The sequence below is a fragment of the Dysidea avara genome, chromosome 1, assembly GCF_963678975.1.
Source record: "Dysidea avara chromosome 1, odDysAvar1.4, whole genome shotgun sequence".
NCBI classification, from domain to species: domain Eukaryota; kingdom Metazoa; phylum Porifera; class Demospongiae; order Dictyoceratida; family Dysideidae; genus Dysidea; species Dysidea avara.
This window is the reverse complement of record NC_089272.1, coordinates 51,177,204-51,201,265: the sequence shown is the minus strand read 5'-3', so window position 1 is coordinate 51,201,265 and position 24,062 is coordinate 51,177,204. Positions and strand designations below refer to the sequence as shown.

At 37.4% G+C, this 24,062-nt stretch overlaps 2 protein-coding genes across 2 annotated transcripts in view; one reads left to right on the top strand and one right to left on the bottom strand.

Moving 5' to 3' along the window:
* The window catches only part of LOC136268200 (uncharacterized), a 356,730-nt gene that overhangs the window by 93,261 nt on the left and 239,407 nt on the right, over positions 1-24,062 (top strand). The window lies entirely within an intron of this gene.
* LOC136247349 (uncharacterized) overlaps positions 1-24,062 on the bottom strand; it is a 147,491-nt gene that overhangs the window by 46,596 nt on the left and 76,833 nt on the right. The window contains exons 10-12 of the mRNA XM_066038968.1: positions 15,738-16,058; positions 14,027-14,170; positions 6,579-6,935 (exon numbers count right to left, since the gene is read on the bottom strand). Of these exons, the coding sequence (XP_065895040.1) occupies positions 6,579-6,935; positions 14,027-14,170; positions 15,738-16,058 (822 nt within the window). The remainder of the gene's footprint in view (positions 1-6,578; positions 6,936-14,026; positions 14,171-15,737; positions 16,059-24,062) is intronic.

The following is a 24,062-nucleotide window of genomic DNA, read 5'->3' as shown; positions in this document are numbered from 1 at the left end:
AAAGTGTTCAACTAAGTTACAAGTAGAGAATTCAACTAATTTACAAGTCATCCTGTAGAGAGTTCAGCTATCTTACAAGTCATCCTGTGCAGAGCTCAGCTAAGTTTCAAGTCGTCATCCTGTGCAAAGTTTAGTTCAAGTCATCAAGGGAGTTCAGCTGAGTTACAAGTCATCCTGAAGAGAGTTCAGCTAATTATAAGTTAATAGTCTAACCTGTAGCATATCAAAACATTTGTCAAATATACCGTACAAATAATTATCCTGAGTTTTTGTGTAAAATACGCATGTTTATACAGGATTTTCATAAAGTTGGTGAAATTGCTGGTACAGTTACCTCCAAGGTTGCTAAAGTACAATTATACGGATTGCTTATCATAGTATAGGACTTGGCCATTCCTACCTTGTTAATAGAAAGCCTTTCTGTGACCAGCTTGCTATTTGATGGCAAAAGTAGTGGTGTAATATTTTTACAACATTAAATTTGTATTGTTCACACTATGATCTTGTGTCACGTAACTGCATTAGTGATTTCCTAGTGACCTCACTAAGGAGATAATCCAATATATGTGACCAGATCTTGGAGAACCGATCCAAATCGCACATCAAAATTAAACTAACACCACCAATGAATAGCTACACTACTATGCTATTAGTTTTGACCCTCAGCATTGCCCAAACCACTCGAGGCTGGTTTTAATAGGCGTCTGTTCTGGGTGGTGTGAATACCTTGAGTGGCGGTTTCTGGCCTTCTGAAGAACCTGGCTTCAAGAGAACCAGTGGCGAATAGGTGGATGGCCTCAAACTGTTGGCCAGACGCTTTCTGTGTGGTTTGTACTGTATATCAACCACTAAGGAGCAAGCACAGCCCTGAAATCTCGTGTCTGACCTTCAAATCACGCTAGAACTTCATTTTGAAGTCTAACTCATGGCCAGATGCTTTCTGTGTGGTTGTTACTGCATATCAACCACTAAGGAGCCAGCACAGCCCTGATATCTCGTGTCTGACCTTCAAATCATGCTAGAACTACATTTTGAAGTCTAACCCCTAACCCGCCTCCGGTCCCCACCACCCACCAGTTGTTAGCTCTGGTGATACTACTTTGCTCGTCCAACTGCTCAGATTTTCTATCTTATTTGGTGGGAACCTCTACAAAGCCTCTACAAGCCTCTACAAGTACTAGAAGTAGTCTGAAAGGTAATATATTGATGCATGTCTTGTGTAAATATCATACGCGTGCTCACTATCCTTGGCAAGTTACAATGGTTTTAAATATTTAAATGCGGTTATCTCGAAAATTCTATTGTGCGATTTACATCAGTTTTCTAAAATCCAGTCACATATATGGTTGGCAGCTATTACAGCATTATATGTGACTGGATTTGACAAAACAAGGCTTCGACGCACAAAGCTTTGTTAGGAGATATGGTGATTTTAAGGAATCATTGTGTAATAACTTCCCAGTGCCTACAGCTGTGCAAACAAAATTTGCACCAATTGTTCATCTGTTCACTAGCTATCACTGAGTGGGTGTATACAGTTCTGATACCCAAAATTTGCCCTGTTTTGAGCAGCTTTTTTCGAGCAGGTTATAATATCACAGATGGTAGTAATAAGGGTGGGAGGGTGGGGGTGGACGGTGGTCTTAATATACGGGTATAAAATGGAGTAAGAAGACGATTTGAATCCAGAGGCCAAGTTTGGGCTCTCCATGGCCCTCCATGGCCCTCAAATTACTCCAAATTGACTGAGAACACTATTGGCGAGCTCACTGTGAAGTCCCAGCTCACTACACACCATTATCACAAAGCCATGGCCATTTAATGGTGCCAATCTCACACTCGTGGCTTTGACAGGGTCGGAAGAAAGCTGCTACAGAAACCAGACTTGCCAGTGCTGAAGGAAGTACAGTGTGAAATATGATAGTGTATTAGACCAGCAATCCATTTCTGGTAAAATCGTAAGTTTGATTTTGTGTGTGTGGAAGCCTTGTTATATGAAATCCGGTCACATATTAGCTTTGTTTGGCGTTTAGTTTGTATCCATGTGATGTTCCTGTGTCTTGCTTTTTCAGATAATATGAAGTGATGTAAAATGTATGTGTTTTCTATTGGAGAAATCAGTCTATCCATTCTGATAACCTTCAAAGAATCAGAGTTTGGTCAGTTCATTTTGTGATCTAAGGGCAGAAAACAAATAATGGACACTATATTGCCCATAAAGTGATCATTGGTTGTAATTTTGATTTTGGCACTGTTACACATTTTATTTGACAATTCTCAATGGTAAGTTTTTATATGGAAAGTTTAGCCAAGTTAAAAATCACCCTGTAGAAAGTTCAATAAAAGTTAAACATCACCCTGTTGAAAGCTCAGCCAACTTAGAAAATCATTGTGTAGAAAGTTCTGTTAATATAAAAGTCCATCTTGTACAAAGTAACCTTAGAAAGTTCAGCAAAGTTAAAAATCACCCTGTAGAAAGTTCAGCTAGGTTAAAAATCACCCTGCAAAAAATTGAGCCAACTTAAATATCACATTCAGTTAATATACAGTTTTATCCCGTAGAAAGTTCAGCCAAGTTAAAAATTACCCTGTAGAAAGTCCAGCTAAGTTAAATATCACCCTACAGGTCCATCCTGCAGGAAGTTCAGCTAAGTTAAGTCACCCTGGAGAAAGTTCAGCCAAGTTAAAAAGCACCACGTAGGAAGTTCAGTTACATTGTAGGTTAAAAATCACCCTGTAGAAAGCTCAGCCAAATTAAAATTCACCCTATAGAAAGTTCAGCTAGGTTAAAAATCACCCTGTAGAAAACTGAGCCAACTTAAAATCACTCTGCAGAAAGCTGAGCCAACTTAAAAATCACCATGTACAATGTTTAGTTAAGATACAAGTCCATCCTGTAGAAAGTCACCCTGTAGTAGGGCTGAGCATATTTTGCTTTTTCCATCTATTTTTCTTTCACTATTCATTTTTCTTACTTAATTCGCTAAATATTTTGCTCACATCTTATCTATTTTGCTCATCACAAATAAATATTTACTGTAGTATCTCAAGCTTTCAAGAACATGTGACTGCTCTATTAGAATACTTCATAACATGGTGACTGCTCTATTAGAGTATCTTGATCTTTAGCTTGTGTGTTCGTGACTGTTCTATTAGAGTATCTCAATAGTAATCATGTAAAATGAACTAAGATCCAGTACTTGAGCATCCACTTTTCCAAATTTCACCTACCTATTTTCCAGCATTTTGCTTTTTGCTTTTATTATCCTCTTTTTCCAAAAAATTGCTGGCAAAATCAGCACACCGCTACTACAGACTGTCGCCCTTTTTTATTTTCATGTAATTTATTTGATCATCTTTGTAAATTGCATTAGAGTTATATATGTGTTTGTTCTGTGTTTCTGTGTTTAGTTTTGTACTTGTTATTGTGTATTTTTTTTTGTGTGTGTGTGTGTGTGTGTATGTTGCTCTGGCGAGGAAGAACGGCATTATGCTGATCGTCAGAGGGTAATCATAAATCAATCAATAAATCAATCAGGGCTGAGCCTATTTTGCTTTTTTCCACTTATTTTTCTTTACAGCAATTCTTTTTTTCTTGCCTATTTTGCTCAATATTTTCCTCAAATCTTGATTATTTTGCTCATCATGAATAAAGATTTACTGCTGTATCTCAAGCTTTCAAGCACATGTGACTGCTCTATATTAGAATACCTCATATCATGCTGACTGCTATATTAAAGCATCTCGATCTTTAGCTGTTTTTCTATGGATGCGTGACTGTTCTATTAGAGTCTCTCTATCTTTGTCATGTAAAATGAGCTAAGTTCCAGTTCCTGAGCATCTACTTTTCCAATATTCCATCTATTTTTCCAGCATTATGCTCTTTGCTATTACCATCCTATTTTTCAAAAAATTGCCGGTAAAATCGGTACACCCCTAAATAAAGCAGTCTCACAGAAATGAAATACTCTAATATAGCAACCAGCTAAAAGAATAGAAGCTATTTGGAGCTGAAATATCAATGTAAATGGTTTAATGCAGCAATAAACTGCAGCAATAAACTGGCATTATTGGCCAAAGGTGGTGGCATAAGTTTGGGAATGATGGGCATTTCTCAAAAGCATAATGGATGATTTTTTGAGCACTGCTCAAAAGCATAATGCTCAGATTCAGGAGCATAATAGCCTCATGCCTAATGAGTCTGACAGCAACTTAACATGTTAGCTACCCATAAAATTATGAATTCATATTAATGTAAAGAAACTAGTATTGAAAAAAACATTAAAACATGGTAATAGAGATCACCAAAAAAAAAAAAAAAAAAGAACCAAGAGTCTAACAAGCCTGCATGTTAAACACACACACAGATCTCTATTCAAACTCAATGAGCAGGGGCGGATCCAGGATTTTTCAAGAGGGGGGTCTCCAGGTTGGGTGAAGGTTCCCCCCCCCCTCAAGATCACAAAAATGTGCCGTTAGGCAAACATTGACGAGCAAGATGGGTGCGTTTAGCTAACTAGCTGGTAACCTACACTGCTATTTGTGCAGCTTATTACTATACTACGCTATTGTAGATCTCGCTAACTCACTACATACACAACTTCCAAGTCTTCTATCTTGAGCACGATGGAACTCTTATCCATCACAGTCCTTCCTGACTACTACTGAAATAACTCCTGCATTATTCTGTGATTCATCCATAGGAAGCACCATTGATCCTGGGTCTTCTGGGAGATCTCAAATCCAGCCGACTGGTATCACATGACCAAATGTCAGGCGGGGTCAAGTGCAAAAGAAGTAATTGGCAGTATAAAGTCTACATTATTTCATATACACTACTAACCAGACGTACCTGTGCAACATCAGTGACTAGAACCCTTTGGAGTTTCCAGTTCTTCCACTCACGGTAAGCGCCTGTCTTCCGCCATTTTCACTGAGTTCGAAAATCGATATCACGTGCGCAATGATTATGTGATGCTGTAATATTTAGCGACTGCTCTATTAGAGGAGTTCGACTGGTTCCATTCCATCGCTACACTTTCTCTCTTAGATTTCCTGTCTGAGTTCATCCTGAGGGGGGGTCTCGAGACCCCAAAGACCACCCATGGATCCGCCCCTGATGGGTATGCATATCTGATATCGTCTATCATTATTTGATTAGGTACCTAAGACAACAGGGCATGTAGGCCCATCAATAACAGGTAATTATCTATATGAAGCATCTGCATTCTGTAAATTGTACAAAGCCTAAAATGTCATGGCCCATACAGGGGCAGGGTTTCTGAGGTTTCTGGAACCCCCTTTTGGATTGGACTTACTCCAGAAGAGCTAGTTATTCAGCCATTATACACTGATACTTATTCTTCCTTACCCAGAAAGTAGATATATCATTGCTGATATACACAAAATTACATAAATATCAAATACATGTCCTTGCTTAACAAGCGCCTCTAGAAACAATTATCAAAACTGAAGAGTTTTCTGTGGAAACCCCCTTCTGAAAACCCTAGATCTACCCCTGCCATACTAAACATTCTGTAAAAAGTTATGAGTTGTCAAAGTGTGAAAAAGTAGGTAAGATAATTTTATGTGCCCTATTTTTTTGCAAGCCATCTTGAAGAGTATACTGCTAGCTACAATACTTATAGTATCATTTGTGATCTAACTTTGGAAAATCATCCATAACGGCATGAATGAAATACTTAGAATTATACATTGAGTGAGTGGCTATTACAAGTAGAGCATAGTTTCAAGAACTTCCTTGTAATTTAATATAATATTATTAAGAGTGGCTGAATACGATTAACAAGTAGATTTGCACAATAAAGCTTGTTATGTGATCATTAAATATTAAAATTTTTAGGTGTCAAATGCGCCGATATGAGTGATTTCCAAAATTTGGTCACATTTCCTTTAGTCTCTTATTTCCATATCCACTATGTCCAAATAGAGACTTGTGTGTGTTTAACCTTGCATAGACTCTTGTTTCTTTTGTTTTTTCAGTGATCTCTATTCCCATGCTTTACTTTTAAAAATTATTCTTACATTAGTTCATTATGTGTTTGTATAGCATAATTTTGTGATAGCTATGCAAGTCATGAATATAATCAAATAAGTATACGAAACATTCAGAATTTAATATACACAATGTAGTCCTCAAATAAAAATTACCAAAACAAGATGGATACAGGAGTAGCTATAATGTCCAATTACTGTTAAAATAAGTTTCAAAATTAATATCCATACTCTGCATTTCAAACTATAGTACTTCTTATTGGTGTGCAGTAATTGGACAACACATGCTAGCTACTCTTGAATTCAGCTTGTTTTAGTATTTTTAGTATTGTGGTAGTAAATTGTCTATTTTAAAATTCCCACAATATTCTTATACCAGTACGTACTTTACTGTACATGTAGTATAATAAACTTGACACTCAATACTCATTCAATACTACAGTGTAGGTTTTCACTGCTACATAGCTACAAACAAGTTTTCATTGACTTATAGGATGTTGTTTGTGAATTTATTATAAATTATTCATGTGTGTATGGATAAATAAGATTAAAAAATCACTTACGCCTTTCATACAGAATTACATCCACTGAATATGTATAGTTGCTTCCAGAGCAGTTAAATACTTTAGCTGCCAGTTTAAACTGATGCTTTGTTATATTATCATCAGTATTCAAGAGCTCATTAAGTGTGACAGACCATGTATATGCAGCGTTAGGTAGTGTAGGATTGGAAACATACACTGATCTCTTTCCATTAAAGAAGAAATTTGGTGGCTGTGGCTCACTAAAGAAGATTTCTAGTTCATCACAAATATCAGTAATCAGTGATATTACAAATGCAACAGTTCCAACAGGTGAATGAACATCAATGTCAAATTCATATTGCGTAGCATTGAAGATTACGGGATAGAATGCAGGAACTGTAAAATATAAAAAAACAGCTTGATGATGGATTACATCTTGAAAAAGCCAATGTCTACTTGATGCTAAACAATCAAATACAGTATTAATGTCTGCTCAAAATTAGTATTTAGCAATGAACTTTTGTTGATTACTTAGTGTTTTTGTTGTTTTCTGTTTTGCTTTGCCTATCATGTTTTCTTGTGTAAGTTTTTGGTTAAAATTCCTAGAATTTTGCCGAGTTAATTTAATGCAGATACTCCCATTTCAATTTGGATCGCTTTTTAGCAATAGCTTTTTAGCAGTAGAGTACATGACAAAGGTGTACACCAACATCTTCAATATGTCTTGTATGTCCCATGTCTACTTTTCAAATCACCATTAATGAACTAACAAAAAAGAAAGCCTAGTTAGAAAAACGTAGTGTCGTTTCTTTTACACGGCACAAAAATGCTTTGCTCATGTAGACACAGATACAGTAGAAAATAGATGTTAGAGAGATGATTACTATATCATTAGATACAGATAGATTTATACTATAGACATTATGTAGTTAGGCTATTTTATTATTAATTGTGCATACTTTGGTTCTTAATATTGAAGACAAAATTATTTGGTTTTCTGAATCAGACAGATCACAAATCAAGAGATACGTACTCACATTAGATTAAGAACCTAAAGTGTGGTCATCTTAGGAAGTATGTACCTTCCTGTGTAATTACTTGTAAATTAATAGTCAAGAAACTATCATGAGCCATTACCATCATGATACCGTGGTTCATAATAGAGATTGTCTTATTTTTTCAAAACCCTAATAGAACACTCACCTAAACACCACCTTAGGAAGTTCTCCCAACCACAAAGAAGCTTTAAAAGATAATTTGGAAGTACTTTATGTCTAATAATAAATATGAAGTCAAAAGGACTCGATGCAGGTACTTTTTAAATAACTGAAATCTGCTACTTTGAGCATCATTGTGGTTCATAAAATTAATAGGGATTGCCTATGTTTTTACCAAATTTAGAACACTCGCATAAACACCACTTTAGTAAGCTGCCTCTAAAGCTGTGAAACTAAACAGAATATGTGACCCGGTCTGCGAAAAGGGGTCTTATAGCCTTTTCAATTGCATATATTTGGTAACCCATAACTCAACTTGTGAATCTGGTATAGGTCTGCAATTTGGTCACTACACACCCCTAACATAGCACTGTATGTAGATGTAATTACGTGGTGATACCATTAGCAGATCAGTAGTTATGAATAGCCAAACTTGGATAATTGGAAAGGCTACAAGACTTTTCACAGACCGGGTCACATATGTATTATAACCGGTTACCGAGCAGACCATAATCGCCAGTTATCTGGTCAACTGAATTAATTAAAATTGTCTGCAATTTTTATACCACAATGTCAATATGGTGGCCTAAGTAATAGGCACCAAGTGATTATACCACTAGCTGAATACTACTACAAGTGTGATATCAATGTTCAGGAATGATGAAGAGTATCCAATTTTGAGTGAAAATATTAAAGATCAGTACCATTTTTTCACCTTATTATTTTTCCACAGGAGCTAGTGCAAATTTTGAATACCTTTTGGGTTTAAAATTATAATAATCTTTAATGTTAAGACTTTCTTTCTTTCTTCATGTCCATGACCTATTCTTCAGTGCATATTGCAATGTTAACATCTACTTTGAAGCAAATTTGCTTCTTGTAGGTTCACTCTGCCATATTGATCAAGAAAAACCAATGTGTTAAGGTTCTGGTGAACTGGAAATAATTAAAACACCACATGTTGTACTTTTGGCGATAACTTTCCTCTGCTAATAGCCCTTTCAGTCTATTAGGTTGGAAGATTTGAAGCTGTCAATGCTAGTTTTAATTGCTCAAGAGTTATAGCGTGGTTTGTGAAGGGCTTCGAAGCATTATATACTACAAGTCAAATCGCTGGGAAAGTAATAATGTTTTTAAAAAGATGATTAGTAAAAAACAACTAGCAGATTCATGAGCAGGGACAGCAAGCCATTAAGAAAGGCTTACTTTAGTGATATGGGTGTAGTGCCTCAGCTACAAAGAAACTACCATGTACAGAGTTCAACTGCAAACAAATTTCCCTGTAGAGAATTCAGCTACAAACAAATCACCCTGTAGAAAGATCAGATAGAAGAAGATACCTTGTAGGGAGTTCAGCTACAAACAAATCACCCTGTAGAGAGTTCAGCTAGAAACAAGTCACCCTGTAGATAGTTCAGCTAGAAGAAGTTACATTGTAGAGAGTTCAGTTACAAAGAAACCACCATGTAGAGAGTTCAGTTGCAAACAAATCACCCTATAGAGAATTCAGCTACAAACAAATCACCCTGTAGAGAGTTCAGCTAGAAACAAGTTACACTGTAGAGAGATCAGCTAGAAACAAGTCACCCTGTAGAGAGTTCAGCTAGAAGAAGTCACATTGTAGAGAGTTCAGCTACAAAGAAACTACCATGTACAGAGTTCAACTGCAAACAAATTTCCCTGTAGAGAATTCAGCTACAAACAATACACCCTGTAGAAAGATCAGATAGAAGAAGCTACCTTGTAGGGAGTTCAGCTACAAACAAATCACCCTGTAGAGAGTTCAGCTAGAAACAAGTCACCCTGTAGAGAGATCAGCTAGAAACAAGTCACCCGTAGAGAGTTCAGCTAGAAGAAGTTACATTGTACAGAGTTCAGCTACAAAGAAACTACCATGTAGAGAGTTCAGCAGCAACCAAATTGCCCTGTAGAGAATTCAGCTACAGACAAATCACCTTGTAGAAAGATCAGCTAGAAGAAGTTACCTTGTAGAGAGTTCAGCTACAAAAAAATCACCCTGTAGAGGGTTCAGCTACAAACAAGTCACACTGTAGAGAGTTCAGTTAGAAGAAGTTACATTGTAGAGAGTTCAGCTACAAAGAAACTACCATGTACAGAGTTCAACTGCAAACAAATTTCCCTGTAGAGAATTCAGCTACAAACAAATCACCCTGTAGAAAGATCAGATAGAAGAAGTTACCTTGTAGGGAGTTCAGCTACAAACAAATCACCCCGTAGAGAGTTCAGCTAGAAACAAGTCACCCTGTAGAGAGTTCAGCTAGAAGAAGTTACATTGTAGAGAATTCAGCTACAAAGAAACTACCATGTAGAGAGTTCAGCTGCAAACAAACAAATTGTCCTGTAGAGAGTCAGACAAACAAATCACCCTGTAGAAAGATCAGCTAGAAGAAGTTACCTTGTAGAGAGTTCAGCTACAAACAAATCACCCTGTAGAGGGTTCAACCACAAACAAGTCACCCTGTAGAGAGTTCAGCTAGAAGAAGTTACATTGTAGAGAGTTCAGCTACAAACAAATCACCCTGTAGAGAGTTCAGCTAGAAACAAGTTACACTGTAGAGAGTTCAGCTAGAAACAAGTCACCCTGTAGAGAGTTCAGCTAGAAGAAGTCACATTGTAGAGAGTTCAGCTACAAAGAAACTACCATGTAGAGAGTTCAGCAGCAACCAAATTGCCCTGTAGAGAATTCAGTTACAGACAAATCACCTTGTAGAAAGATCAGCTAGAAGAAGTTACCTTGTAGAGAGTTCAGCTACAAAAAAATCACCCTGTAGAGGGTTCAGCTACAAACAAGTCACACTGTAGAGAGTTCAGTTAGAAGAAGTTACATTGTAGAGAGTTCAGCTACAAAGAAACTACCATGTACAGAGTTTAACTGCAAACAAATTTCCCTGTAGAGAATTCAGCTACAAACAAATCACCCTGTAGAAAGATCAGATAGAAGAAGTTACCTTGTAGGGAGTTCAGCTACAAACAAATCACCCTGTAGAGAGTTCAGCTAGAAGAAGTTATATTGTAGAGAGTTCAGCTACAAAGAAACTACCATGTAGAGAGTTCAGCTGCAAACAAACAAATTGCCCTGTAGAGAGTCAGACAAACAAATCACCCTGTAGAAAGATCAGCTAGAAGAAGTTACCTTGTAGAGAGTTCAGCTACAAACAAATCACCCTGTAGAGGGTTCAACCACAAACAAGTCACCCTGTAGAGAGTTCAGCTAGAAGAAGTTACATTGTAGAGAGTTCAGCTACAAACAAATCACCCTGTAGAGAGTTCAGCTAGAAACAAGTTACACTGTAGAGAGATCAGCTAGAAACAAGTCACCCTGTAGAGAGTTCAGCTAGAAGAAGTCACATTGTAGAGAGTTCAGCTACAAAGAAACTACCATGTAGAGAGTTCAGCTGCAAACAAATTGCCCTGTAGAGAATTCAGCTACAAACAAATCACCCTGTAGAAAGATCAGCTAGAAGAAGTCACCTTGTAGAGAGTTCAGCTACAAACAAATCATCCTGTAGAGAGTTCAGCTACAAACAAGTCATCCGGTAGAGAGATCAGCTAGAAGGACCACCTTGCAGAGAGGTTAGCTACAAAGAAATCACCCTATTTCATCTTTTCTTCTTCCTGTAGTAAAGAAAAAATGACAGGTTAAAATGCCCTAAAGCCGTTTATGGCCGGCTTTGGGGTATACAAATACAAAAAGAAGTGAAATCTAATCCAAAACAGCCAAGCTGTAAAAAAAGAGTGCGGCCCTGAGAAAGGCTATGGTGAAAAAAGATGTGAAATCCAAGGTGGCGGCCAAGAAATGGCTGTGATGGTAGGTTAATGGTAAAAATTTTAATAACAACAATTCAGGTGAATTTGGTGCCACTTGGTCTTGGCACAAAATTCACCTGACTTGTCATTATTAAAATTTCTACCATTAACCTACCATCACAGCCATTTCTTGGCCGCCACCTTGGATTTCACATCTTTTTTCACCATAGCCTTTCTCAGGGCTGCACTCTTTTTTTACAGCTTGGCTGTTTTGGATTAGATAGTGTTATTTCTACAAATCTTTCCTCTGAAAAATATAAGCGCATGCACTTAACAACCCGACTCTATGGTATATCAAAGCAGTATAGCATTCAGTTGTAAGAAACAATACACTGGTGTTTGTGGTAGATTTCAGTTCTTTTAAAAGTCATTGGGTCCTTTTGACTTCATGTTTACTATTGGACTTAAAATTAACTTTTAAGGTTTCTCATTTGTATGGAAACATTACACCGGCTGTTTATTAACTCTGAAAATATTAGCTGACTGCTCCACTGACTTGATATACTTCTTTCAAATTAATTTCCAAGGCTTCTCAGTTGTAAGTAAACATTACACTGGTGTTTGTTAACTCTGCTAGTATTAGTTGACTGTACTCCGCTGATTTGATATACATGTTTAGTGTTCTTGATACACCTACATTTTTGGTGCTGTGTAATATCAAGCACAAACCAGCACCTCTTATTATCATGCTAGCTATATATCCATAAATGGATTCATAAAACGTAAACAAACTTGTGTAAAAAATTCGAACATGGGAATTGACATCGCAGAAAAAAGAAAAAAGAAATAAGAGCTAAACAATTCAGCATGTTAAACACACTCAGATCTCTATTTGGACTCAATGGATAAACATATCTGATATAGTCATACTGTATTATTATTATTATTGCTAGGCCCGCCGCACACTCAACCAAGCACAATTACCAACGGGCCAACCTACTAACGGGGCACGTACATACAGCATCATCACAATCAGCATATTGATGATTCCATATCAAGCCAGTATAATAAAGTGACACACTGGAGGCCACAGGTAGCTAAGTGTCAGTACATTGGTGTGCTGCGGCAATGATATGTATGTAAACACTATGTGCATACACAATGTACAGTAGATAGGCAGCTTGTAAGTCTTTGTGGCTAGGAATACTAATACAGCGGCTAGGAAGCCAGATGAAGTATATAAACAAGCATGAACATACTGATGACTCCATATCAAGCCAGTATAATAAAGTGACACACCAGAGACCCCCGGTAGCTAAGTGCCAGTACATTGGTGTGGCAATGGCACATCGCAGCAGTGATATGTAAACACTATTATGCATATGCAATGTACAGTTGATAGGCAGCTTGTAACTCTTTGTGGCTAGAAATACTAATACAGCGGCTAGGAAGCCAGATGAAGTATATAAACAAGCCTGAACATACTGTTACTCTTGTTCTTGACACGGAGCGCATCCACTGGCAGCTGGCATGGCCACTTGGGCAGACTGTTACTCTTGTTCTTGACATAGAGCGTATCCACTGGCACGGCGAATTGGGACTGTTACTCTTGTTCTTGACACGGAGCGCATCCACTGGCAGCTGGCACGGCGAATTGGGACTCACTCAGTGTTTACACTTACGAGTCTTGTTCTTGACACGGAGCGCATCCACTGGGCAGCTGGCACGGCGAATTGGGACTCACTGTTCAGCTGTTTTTTTCTGTAAACACTCCACAAATTCCAATAACCACGCGAGTAATTCGTAGCTACAAGGATGCTACTGAACTGCAGCTGGGCGTGCCGGTCCTATTTGCAGTATTAAAGTCACCTGTAATAAAAAACAGGCTCTGAGACATATGTACAATTAATCAGCTAACACTAATCCTTTCTATGTCTGCTTCCACGAACGACGGTCCACCTGGCATCTCAGGAATGCACAGGTTGTTTTGATCAGCGTTAAAATAATAGAATAGTTGTACCATTTTTCACTTTCACGTTATTATACGGTTGTACCTTCGTTACCAGGCGAATCTATCCCCGGTTAGTACATGTCTGTAGGCCTTGTAGTTTCCTCAAACATTATTTATTATTTATTTATGACATAATCGTAACCACATTTCGTATTATTTTTAGTACTTGGTTGAGTAATTATTGGATAAGTAGGAAAGTTTAAAGAGTACTTACTCTATTAGCTATATTTGAAATGGGGTGACAGTTCTAATAGAGAGATTTATGATATTTGTCAAAGTATATTATGCTGCCAATTTTTTTCTTTTATAATCTTTACCATATATGGAGTCCAAATAGAGGTCATGTGTGTTTAACAATCTGGCTTTCTTAGCTACTGTTTCTCTTATTGTTTTATGTGATCTCTATTCCCATGGTATACTTGACTTAATGAAAGTGTTTCACCAGTGGTTGAAATTGAGTTGACCAAAATTTAAAATGGAAGTTGACTTACTCAATTGACAGGTCCTCAACCGATCAGCAGACACATCATCAACACTTCCAGTAACTACTCCTATTGTTAATTCTGGACAGGTCTCTACACATTCTCCACTATCATGATCAAAGTAGGTTGGATATTCTGTACATCCATGTGGATCTACACAATAGCAAACATAATAACAAGTACAAAGCAATAAATTAAATTTGGCAAGTTGTCACCAAACTGCCAAATTAAAAAATTAATATTGTCAATATATTATTATTTTAATGCCTAGGATACTGGGAACCTGCACCCAACCACCATACAGGACAAGAGTTGTACCCAAGAATCACTCTCCCCACTACTAAATAATAGTTAGACATAAAAGACAGGGTTCTACGGAATTTGTCCCTGCATTGTGATGGCACTACCACATGGCCTGAGAGTTTCTAAATTCCATGAAATTCTGTGTTTCGATGTATGACTTATCTAGACCACAGCTCCCTTTACAGCTACTTGTAAACAACAGATGCAGTGTTCATTAGTATAAATAGGCCCATTACCGCTCCTTGTAATTAGTAGGGCAGATGATGTCCAGTTAAATGCCAATACGTTGCCAATTTTACAGGCACCTAACTGCCATATTTTGTATCACCTTAGAGATGGGGATCTATTGAGACATAAACAAGGATGTACAGGATTTAGACACCTGTAAGGAGCCAATGAAATTTGAGCATTTCAACTTGCTTTGGTCTAATTATGATCCTACTATAATTTAATATTCCTCTTATTTCTTATACTTCATTAGTAAATATGTCACAGAAATACTACTGATTTGCCTGGAGGCACCCTTTTCTCAACCAAGCTATATTGCACATAATAATAATTGAATAATACAGCAGGGCTGTAGCAGAGAATTTACACGTAGGAGTGGTCATGCCATCTATCTCTCACACAATAGGGAGGAGACAGCTATGAAGGAGGTTGTTGCCTTTTTCAAGATGGAAATACTAATGACAATGCAGCACAGCTCTCTAGGGGGTCTGGAGCATGTCCCCAAGAAAATTTTGAAATTAAATGACATCTAGAGTGATTTTCAGCATAATAATTTGCCATAATATTATTTGAGTCCATGAAAATGAGTGCCTCGACTACAGTTTTCTTGTCAAACTGACATTGTGGAAGCACCCGGAAGTTGATTTGACATTTCTCCAAACATTAGGAGTGGAACCGAAAAGAATATTGTTCTTGAATTTGTACGTCCTGCACTGTCGCAAGTCGCATATTTGATTAAAGCATGCAATTCAAATAATATATTAATATGAATCACGTGACAAGGAAGTCACACTTCGTTCCAGCAGCCAATTTAAAGTAGCACTAGTCTGTGAGTTAGCTAATGCACTGTAGTAGTCTAGCAATAAATATTGCATGTTGTCCATCATCAGTTACAATAAATCGGTAGTGCATATCTGCAAAAGTGGTCAGGCTTTGGCCTGACTGGCCTGACCGTGTCCTACGGCCTTGATACATGGTGGATTTTATTGAATCCAGTGGTTTAAAATTTTTGCAAAGTAAGATTGATCATCTACTTTCAAAAAGTAAGGTTTGATAAAACGATTGTTTGGCAAACAAAAATTTTCAACAAAAGTATTGTACATATTTGGTAATGAGGTGTAATGACGATAATTTTGCAAAATCCTTCTTTACTAACAAAAGAAATTAATTTGGTATACAAATAACTTACCAGGGGCAGCTATACAAACTACTCCAGCAGCAAAGCATTCATTAGATGTGTCTGATGTCATACACTCAAGTATATTTGACTCATCTCCCAAGCATGACCACTGAATAGGAAGTATAAATGAATCACCCTGTTTGAAGTCAGGTACTCTCGTTGGTGTTAAAGCACGATCGTATCCAAGCTGTCTGCAGACCACATTGCTTTCAGTGATACTCCATTCTTTAGAAGGGCTGTCACAAACTGCTCTCCAAGTATTATTGTACCAAATCGCGATGCGACCATCAGATGGTAGGAATCCACCAATCAAACGAACATCTCCTTGCTCTTCATGAAAAATATGAAAAGAATAATATAAATAAACATATGTATACCTCCACAATTGTCATATCCCTAAAAATATTATAAGATAAAACCACAGCATTTATATAGGCATTATAATAATACAAAACAAAAGTGTTATTAGATTAGTACTAATAAAAACTGTTGGGAGTAATTATACGGTGCCCTTGGAAATAGTGTAAATAGTGGTAATTGTGAGTATGATAGCTCAATAGCCTCAATGTAATCACTATTGTCATACTGATTGGTGTGGCAACACCACAGGCAGTGTGCACTTGGCAGATTCAAACAGTGCACACCCATGGTGCAATCACCACATCTACACAGCTCTATTTCCTACTTTTGCCCTAATTCTAGCCACGATAACTTTTCCACAAAAAAGACATTAAGCGTACACACTAAACAAATAAACAATCATACAAATCTCTAACACGGAACATTGTTTTAATGTACATAACAGCACTAGTTGTCAAATGCATTAGTGTGAGGTACACCTGTAAAGAACCTAGTTCTATTTGACCCCATTGCATTATGAATGTCTGCAACAGAAGTAGATGCTCCTGTGAATGCTATGCACATGGCTCCAACTTACGCCATACCACTTCCATGTAGGGACCCGCCGATTATGCTCATAATTTTACCTATTATGCTATGCTGCACTGCTCAAAAATTTACCTATTATGCTTAAATTTATGCTCAATACTTACCTATTAATAATAGGTAAGTATTGAGAACTGAGGCATAAATAATTGGGCATAATTTGAGCATAATAGTATTATGCTCAAATTATGCCCAATTATTTATGCCTCAGTTCTCATGCTCTACTTATAATTTCCAGTCTATGGATAAATAATAAGTGGCTGAAGCACAAACTTACTTGTCAAACTGTATAATTTATACAGAGAAGATCGATATACTCTAATAGAACAGTCAGCTATGTGATTGTTCTATTAGAGTTACTGACTGTTCTATTAAAGTATATCGATCTTTCTGTTATAGCTACTTTGATAAGCAAGGATTCATACTATTACACAAATATTCTACCTATTATGCTAGCATTATGCTCAATGCTTTCAGGCACCTATTATGCTCATAATTATGCCAGCATAATCGGCGGGTCCCTACTTCCATGTGCAATATGTTAGTGTATCTGCTCAGCAATAACTCCTTTGTTATTTTTACACAGAATTCTTGTGATATTGATGCATTTCAGATGACATATGAATGCAATCATTATAACATCAAGGCACACGATAGTGTGTCATGAGGCCCAAGCTGGCACGCCATATTGTGGGTGTATTGACAGGAAGAAAGAAAACGCAATGTTCACATTTAGCTACATAGCTCAGTGACCCTTAATCCGATTGGAACGAAATTTGCTGTACTGAGGTGCCCACCAGTTAGGAGAGTCCACATTCCACATTAGAAGGAAATCGCCCTAGCCATTCTCGAAATATGAGCAAGCAAAGCTTCGAGTTTTTTCTTCATTTTCATCTTCATTTCACACACTTCACAAAATCTACCATAAAACGCAAATGCATACTCCAATTGATCTGAAATTTGGCACGCACAAAGGAGCTATAATGGCCAACCTCAGTACCAATTTTGGTGGAAATTCACAGAGTTATGCTCAATTATTTGTAAAAAATATCGAACTACTGTCATGCCTGCAGGATAAATCCCTTTCTGAAATGGGTGTCTGGATAGATTAACTTTGGTTTGAAACAAATCGAAATATAGACCATGAAGTTAGAAAGCCAAAACCAAACATGTGTAATGCTTGCATGATAGAGTTTTGTAAATAAAAAATCCAATACTACTTGGCGAACATGCTTATTATCATATAAAGATGATACAGTAGTATAAAGAAATCAGATTAAAGGCGATTGAGTTATAAAGCGAAATCCAACTACGTGTGGCAAGAGCGCAATCAAGATATTCTAATAGTACAGTCACCCTATTATAGCAGTCAGCAAGTCACTCTATTAAAGTGTTCAACTAAGTTACAAGTAGAGAATTCAACTAATTTACAAGTCATCCTGTAGAGAGTTCAGCTATCTTACAAGTCATCCTGTGCAGAGCTCAGCTAAGTTTCAAGTCGTCATCCTGTGCAAAGTTTAGTTCAAGTCATCAAGGGAGTTCAGCTGAGTTACAAGTCATCCTGAAGAGAGTTCAGCTAATTATAAGTTAATAGTCTAACCTGTAGCATATCAAAACATTTGTCAAATATACCGTACAAATAATTATCCTGAGTTTTTGTGTAAAATACGCATGTTTATACAGGATTTTCATAAAGTTGGTGAAATTGCTGGTACAGTTACCTCCAAGGTTGCTAAAGTACAATTATACGGATTGCTTATCATAGTATAGGACTTGGCCATTCCTACCTTGTTAATAGAAAGCCTTTCTGTGACCAGCTTGCTATTTGATGGCAAAAGTAGTGGTGTAATATTTTTACAACATTAAATTTGTATTGTTCACACTATGATCTTGTGTCACGTAACTGCATTAGTGATTTCCTAGTGACCTCACTAAGGAGATAATCCAATATATGTGACCAGATCTTGGAGAACCGATCCAAATCGCACATCAAAATTAAACTTACACGACCAATGAATAGCTACACTACTATGCTATTAGTTTTGACCCTCAGCATTGCCCAAACCACTCGAGGCTGGTTTTAATAGGCGTCTGTTCTGGGTGGTGTGAATACCTTGAGTGGCGGTTTCTGGCCTTCTGAAGAACCTGGCTTCAAGAGAACCAGTGGCGAATAGGTGGATGGCCTCAAACTGTTGGCCAGACGCTTTCTGTGTGGTTTGTACTGTATATCAACCACTAAGGAGCAAGCACAGCCCTGAAATCTCGTGTCTGACCTTCAAATCACGCTAGAACTTCATTTTGAAGTCTAACTCATGGCCAGATGCTTTCTGTGTGGTTGTTACTGTATATCAACCACTAAGGAGCCAGCACAGCCCTGATATCTCGTGTCTGACCTTCAAATCATGCTAGAACTACATTTTGAAGTCTAACCCCTAACCCGCCTCCGGTCCCCACCACCCACCAGTTGTTAGCTCTGGTGATACTACTTTGCTCGTCCAACTGCTCAGATTTTCTATCTTATTTGGTGGGAACCTCTACAAAGCCTCTACAAGCCTCTACAAGTACTAGAAGTAGTCTGAAAGGTAATATATTGATGCATGTCTTGTGTAAATATCATACGCGTGCTCACTATCCTTGGCAAGTTACAATGGTTTTAAATATTTAAATGCGGTTATCTCGAAAATTCTATTGTGCGATTTACATCAGTTTTCTAAAATCCAGTCACATATATGGTTGGCAGCTATTACAGCATTATATGTGACTGGATTTGACAAAACAAGGCTTCGACGCACAAAGCTTTGTTAGGAGATATGGTGATTTTAAGGAATCATTGTGTAATAACTTCCCAGTGCCTACAGCTGTGCAAACAAAATTTGCACCAATTGTTCATCTGTTCACTAGCTATCACTGAGTGGGTGTATACAGTTCTGATACCCAAAATTTGCCCTGTTTTGAGCAGCTTTTTTCGAGCAGGTTATAATATCACAGATGGTAGTAATAAGGGTGGGAGGGTGGGGGTGGACGGTGGTCTTAATATACGGGTATAAAATGGAGTAAGAAGACGATTTGAATCCAGAGGCCAAGTTTGGGCTCTCCATGGCCCTCCATGGCCCTCAAATTACTCCAAATTGACTGAGAACACTATTGGCGAGCTCACTGTGAAGTCCCAGCTCACTACACACCATTATCACAAAGCCATGGCCATTTAATGGTGCCAATCTCACACTCGTGGCTTTGACAGGGTCGGAAGAAAGCTGCTACAGAAACCAGACTTGCCAGTGCTGAAGGAAGTACAGTGTGAAATATGATAGTGTATTAGACCAGCAATCCATTTCTGGTAAAATCGTAAGTTTGATTTTGTGTGTGTGGAAGCCTTGTTATATGAAATCCGGTCACATATTAGCTTTGTTTGGCGTTTAGTTTGTATCCATGTGATGTTCCTGTGTCTTGCTTTTTCAGATAATATGAAGTGATGTAAAATGTATGTGTTTTCTATTGGAGAAATCAGTCTATCCATTCTGATAACCTTCAAAGAATCAGAGTTTGGTCAGTTCATTTTGTGATCTAAGGGCAGAAAACAAATAATGGACACTATATTGCCCATAAAGTGATCATTGGTTGTAATTTTGATTTTGGCACTGTTACACATTTTATTTGACAATTCTCAATGGTAAGTTTTTATATGGAAAGTTTAGCCAAGTTAAAAATCACCCTGTAGAAAGTTCAATAAAAGTTAAACATCACCCTGTTGAAAGCTCAGCCAACTTAGAAAATCATTGTGTAGAAAGTTCTGTTAATATAAAAGTCCATCTTGTACAAAGTAACCTTAGAAAGTTCAGCAAAGTTAAAAATCACCCTGTAGAAAGTTCAGCTAGGTTAAAAATCACCCTGCAAAAAATTGAGCCAACTTAAATATCACATTCAGTTAATATACAGTTTTATCCCGTAGAAAGTTCAGCCAAGTTAAAAATTACCCTGTAGAAAGTCCAGCTAAGTTAAATATCACCCTACAGGTCCATCCTGCAGGAAGTTCAGCTAAGTTAAGTCACCCTGGAGAAAGTTCAGCCAAGTTAAAAAGCACCACGTAGGAAGTTCAGTTACATTGTAGGTTAAAAATCACCCTGTAGAAAGCTCAGCCAAATTAAAATTCACCCTATAGAAAGTTCAGCTAGGTTAAAAATCACCCTGTAGAAAACTGAGCCAACTTAAAATCACTCTGCAGAAAGCTGAACCAACTTAAAAATCACCATGTACAATGTTTAGTTAAGATACAAGTCCATCCTGTAGAAAGTCACCCTGTAGTAGGGCTGAGCATATTTTGCTTTTTCCATCTATTTTTCTTTCACTATTCATTTTTCTTACTTAATTCGCTAAATATTTTGCTCACATCTTATCTATTTTGCTCATCACAAATAAATATTTACTGTAGTATCTCAAGCTTTCAAGAACATGTGACTGCTCTATTAGAATACTTCATAACATGGTGACTGCTCTATTAGAGTATCTTGATCTTTAGCTTGTGTGTTCGTGACTGTTCTATTAGAGTATCTCAATAGTAATCATGTAAAATGAACTAAGATCCAGTACTTGAGCATCCACTTTTCCAAATTTCACCTACCTATTTTCCAGCATTTTGCTTTTTGCTTTTATTATCCTCTTTTTCCAAAAAATTGCTGGCAAAATCAGCACACCGCTACTACAGACTGTCGCCCTTTTTTATTTTCATGTAATTTATTTGATCATCTTTGTAAATTGCATTAGAGTTATATATGTGTTTGTTCTGTGTTTCTGTGTTTAGTTTTGTACTTGTTATTGTGTATTTTTTTTTGTGTGTGTGTGTGTGTGTGTATGTTGCTCTGGCGAGGAAGAACGGCATTATGCTGATCGTCAGAGGGTAATCATAAATCAATCAATAAATCAATCAGGGCTGAGCCTATTTTGCTTTTTTCCACTTATTTTTCTTTACAGCAATTCTTTTTTTCTTGCCTATTTTGCTCAATATTTTCCTCAAATCTTGATTATTTTGCTCATCATGAATAAAGATTTACTGCTGTATCTCAAGCTTTCAAGCACATGTGACTGCTCTATATTAGAATACCTCATATCATGCTGACTGCTATATTAAAGCATCTCGATCTTTAGCTGTTTTTCTATGGATGCGTGACTGTTCTATTAGAGTCTCTCTATCTTTGTCATGTAAAATGAGCTAAGTTCCAGTTCCTGAGCATCTACTTTTCCAATATTCCATCTATTTTTCCAGCATTATGCTCTTTGCTATTACCATCCTATTTTTCAAAAAATTGCCGGTAAAATCGGTACACCCCTAAATAAAGCAGTCTCACAGAAATGAAATACTCTAATATAGCAACCAGCTAAAAGAATAGAAGCTATTTGGAGCTGAAATATCAATGTAAATGGTTTAATGCAGCAATAAACTGCAGCAATAAACTGGCATTATTGGCCAAAGGTGGTGGCATAAGTTTGGGAATGATGGGCATTTCTCAAAAGCATAATGGATGATTTTTTGAGCACTGCTCAAAAGCATAATGCTCAGATTCAGGAGCATAATAGCCTCATGCCTAATGAGTCTGACAGCAACTTAACATGTTAGCTACCCATAAAATTATGAATTCATATTAATGTAAAGAAACTAGTATTGAAAAAAACATTAAAACATGGTAATAGAGATCACCAAAAAAAAAAAAAAAAAAGAACCAAGAGTCTAACAAGCCTGCATGTTAAACACACACACAGATCTCTATTCAAACTCAATGGGCAGGGGCGGATCCAGGATTTTTCAAGAGGGGGGTCTCCAGGTTGGGTGAAGGTCCCCCCCCCCCTCAAGATCACAAAAATGTGCCGTTAGGCAAACATTGACGAGCAAGATGGGTGCGTTTAGCTAACTAGCTGGTAACCTACACTGCTATTTGTGCAGCTTATTACTATACTACGCTATTGTAGATCTCGCTAACTCACTACATACACAACTTCCAAGTCTTCTATCTTGAGCACGATGGAACTCTTATCCATCACAGTCCTTCCTGACTACTACTGAAATAACTCCTGCATTATTCTGTGATTCATCCATAGGAAGCACCATTGATCCTGGGTCTTCTGGGAGATCTCAAATCCAGCCGACTGGTATCACATGACCAAATGTCAGGCGGGGTCAAGTGCAAAAGAAGTAATTGGCAGTATAAAGTCTACATTATTTCATATACACTACTAACCAGACGTACCTGTGCAACATCAGTGACTAGAACCCTTTGGAGTTTCCAGTTCTTCCACTCACGGTAAGCGCCTGTCTTCCGCCATTTTCACTGAGTTCGAAAATCGATATCACGTGCGCAATGATTATGTGATGCTGTAATATTTAGCGACTGCTCTATTAGAGGAGTTCGACTGGTTCCATTCCATCGCTACACTTTCTCTCTTAGATTTCCTGTCTGAGTTCATCCTGAGGGGGGGTCTCGAGACCCCAAAGACCACCCATGGATCCGCCCCTGATGGGTATGCATATCTGATATCGTCTATCATTATTTGATTAGGTACCTAAGACAACAGGGCATGTAGGCCCATCAATAACAGGTAATTATCTATATGAAGCATCTGCATTCTGTAAATTGTACAAAGCCTAAAATGTCATGGCCCATACAGGGGCAGGGTTTCTGAGGTTTCTGGAACCCCCTTTTGGATTGGACTTACTCCAGAAGAGCTAGTTATTCAGCCATTATACACTGATACTTATTCTTCCTTACCCAGAAAGTAGATATATCATTGCTGATATACACAAAATTACATAAATATCAAATACATGTCCTTGCTTAACAAGCGCCTCTAGAAACAATTATCAAAACTGAAGAGTTTTCTGTGGAAACCCCCTTCTGAAAACCCTAGATCTACCCCTGCCATACTAAACATTCTGTAAAAAGTTATGAGTTGTCAAAGTGTGAAAAAGTAGGTAAGATAATTTTATGTGCCCTATTTTTTTGCAAGCCATCTTGAAGAGTATACTGCTAGCTACAATACTTATAGTATCATTTGTGATCTAACTTTGGAAAATCATCCATAACGGCATGAATGAAATACTTAGAATTATACATTGAGTGAGTGGCTATTACAAGTAGAGCATAGTTTCAAGAACTTCCTTGTAATTTAATATAATATTATTAAGAGTGGCTGAATACGATTAACAAGTAGATTTGCACAATAAAGCTTGTTATGTGATCATTAAATATTAAAAATTTTAGGTGTCAAATGCGCCGATATGAGTGATTTCCAAAATTTGGTCACATTTCCTTTAGTCTCTTATTTCCATATCCACTATGTCCAAATAGAGACTTGTGTGTGTTTAACCTTGCATAGACTCTTGTTTCTTTTGTTTTTTCA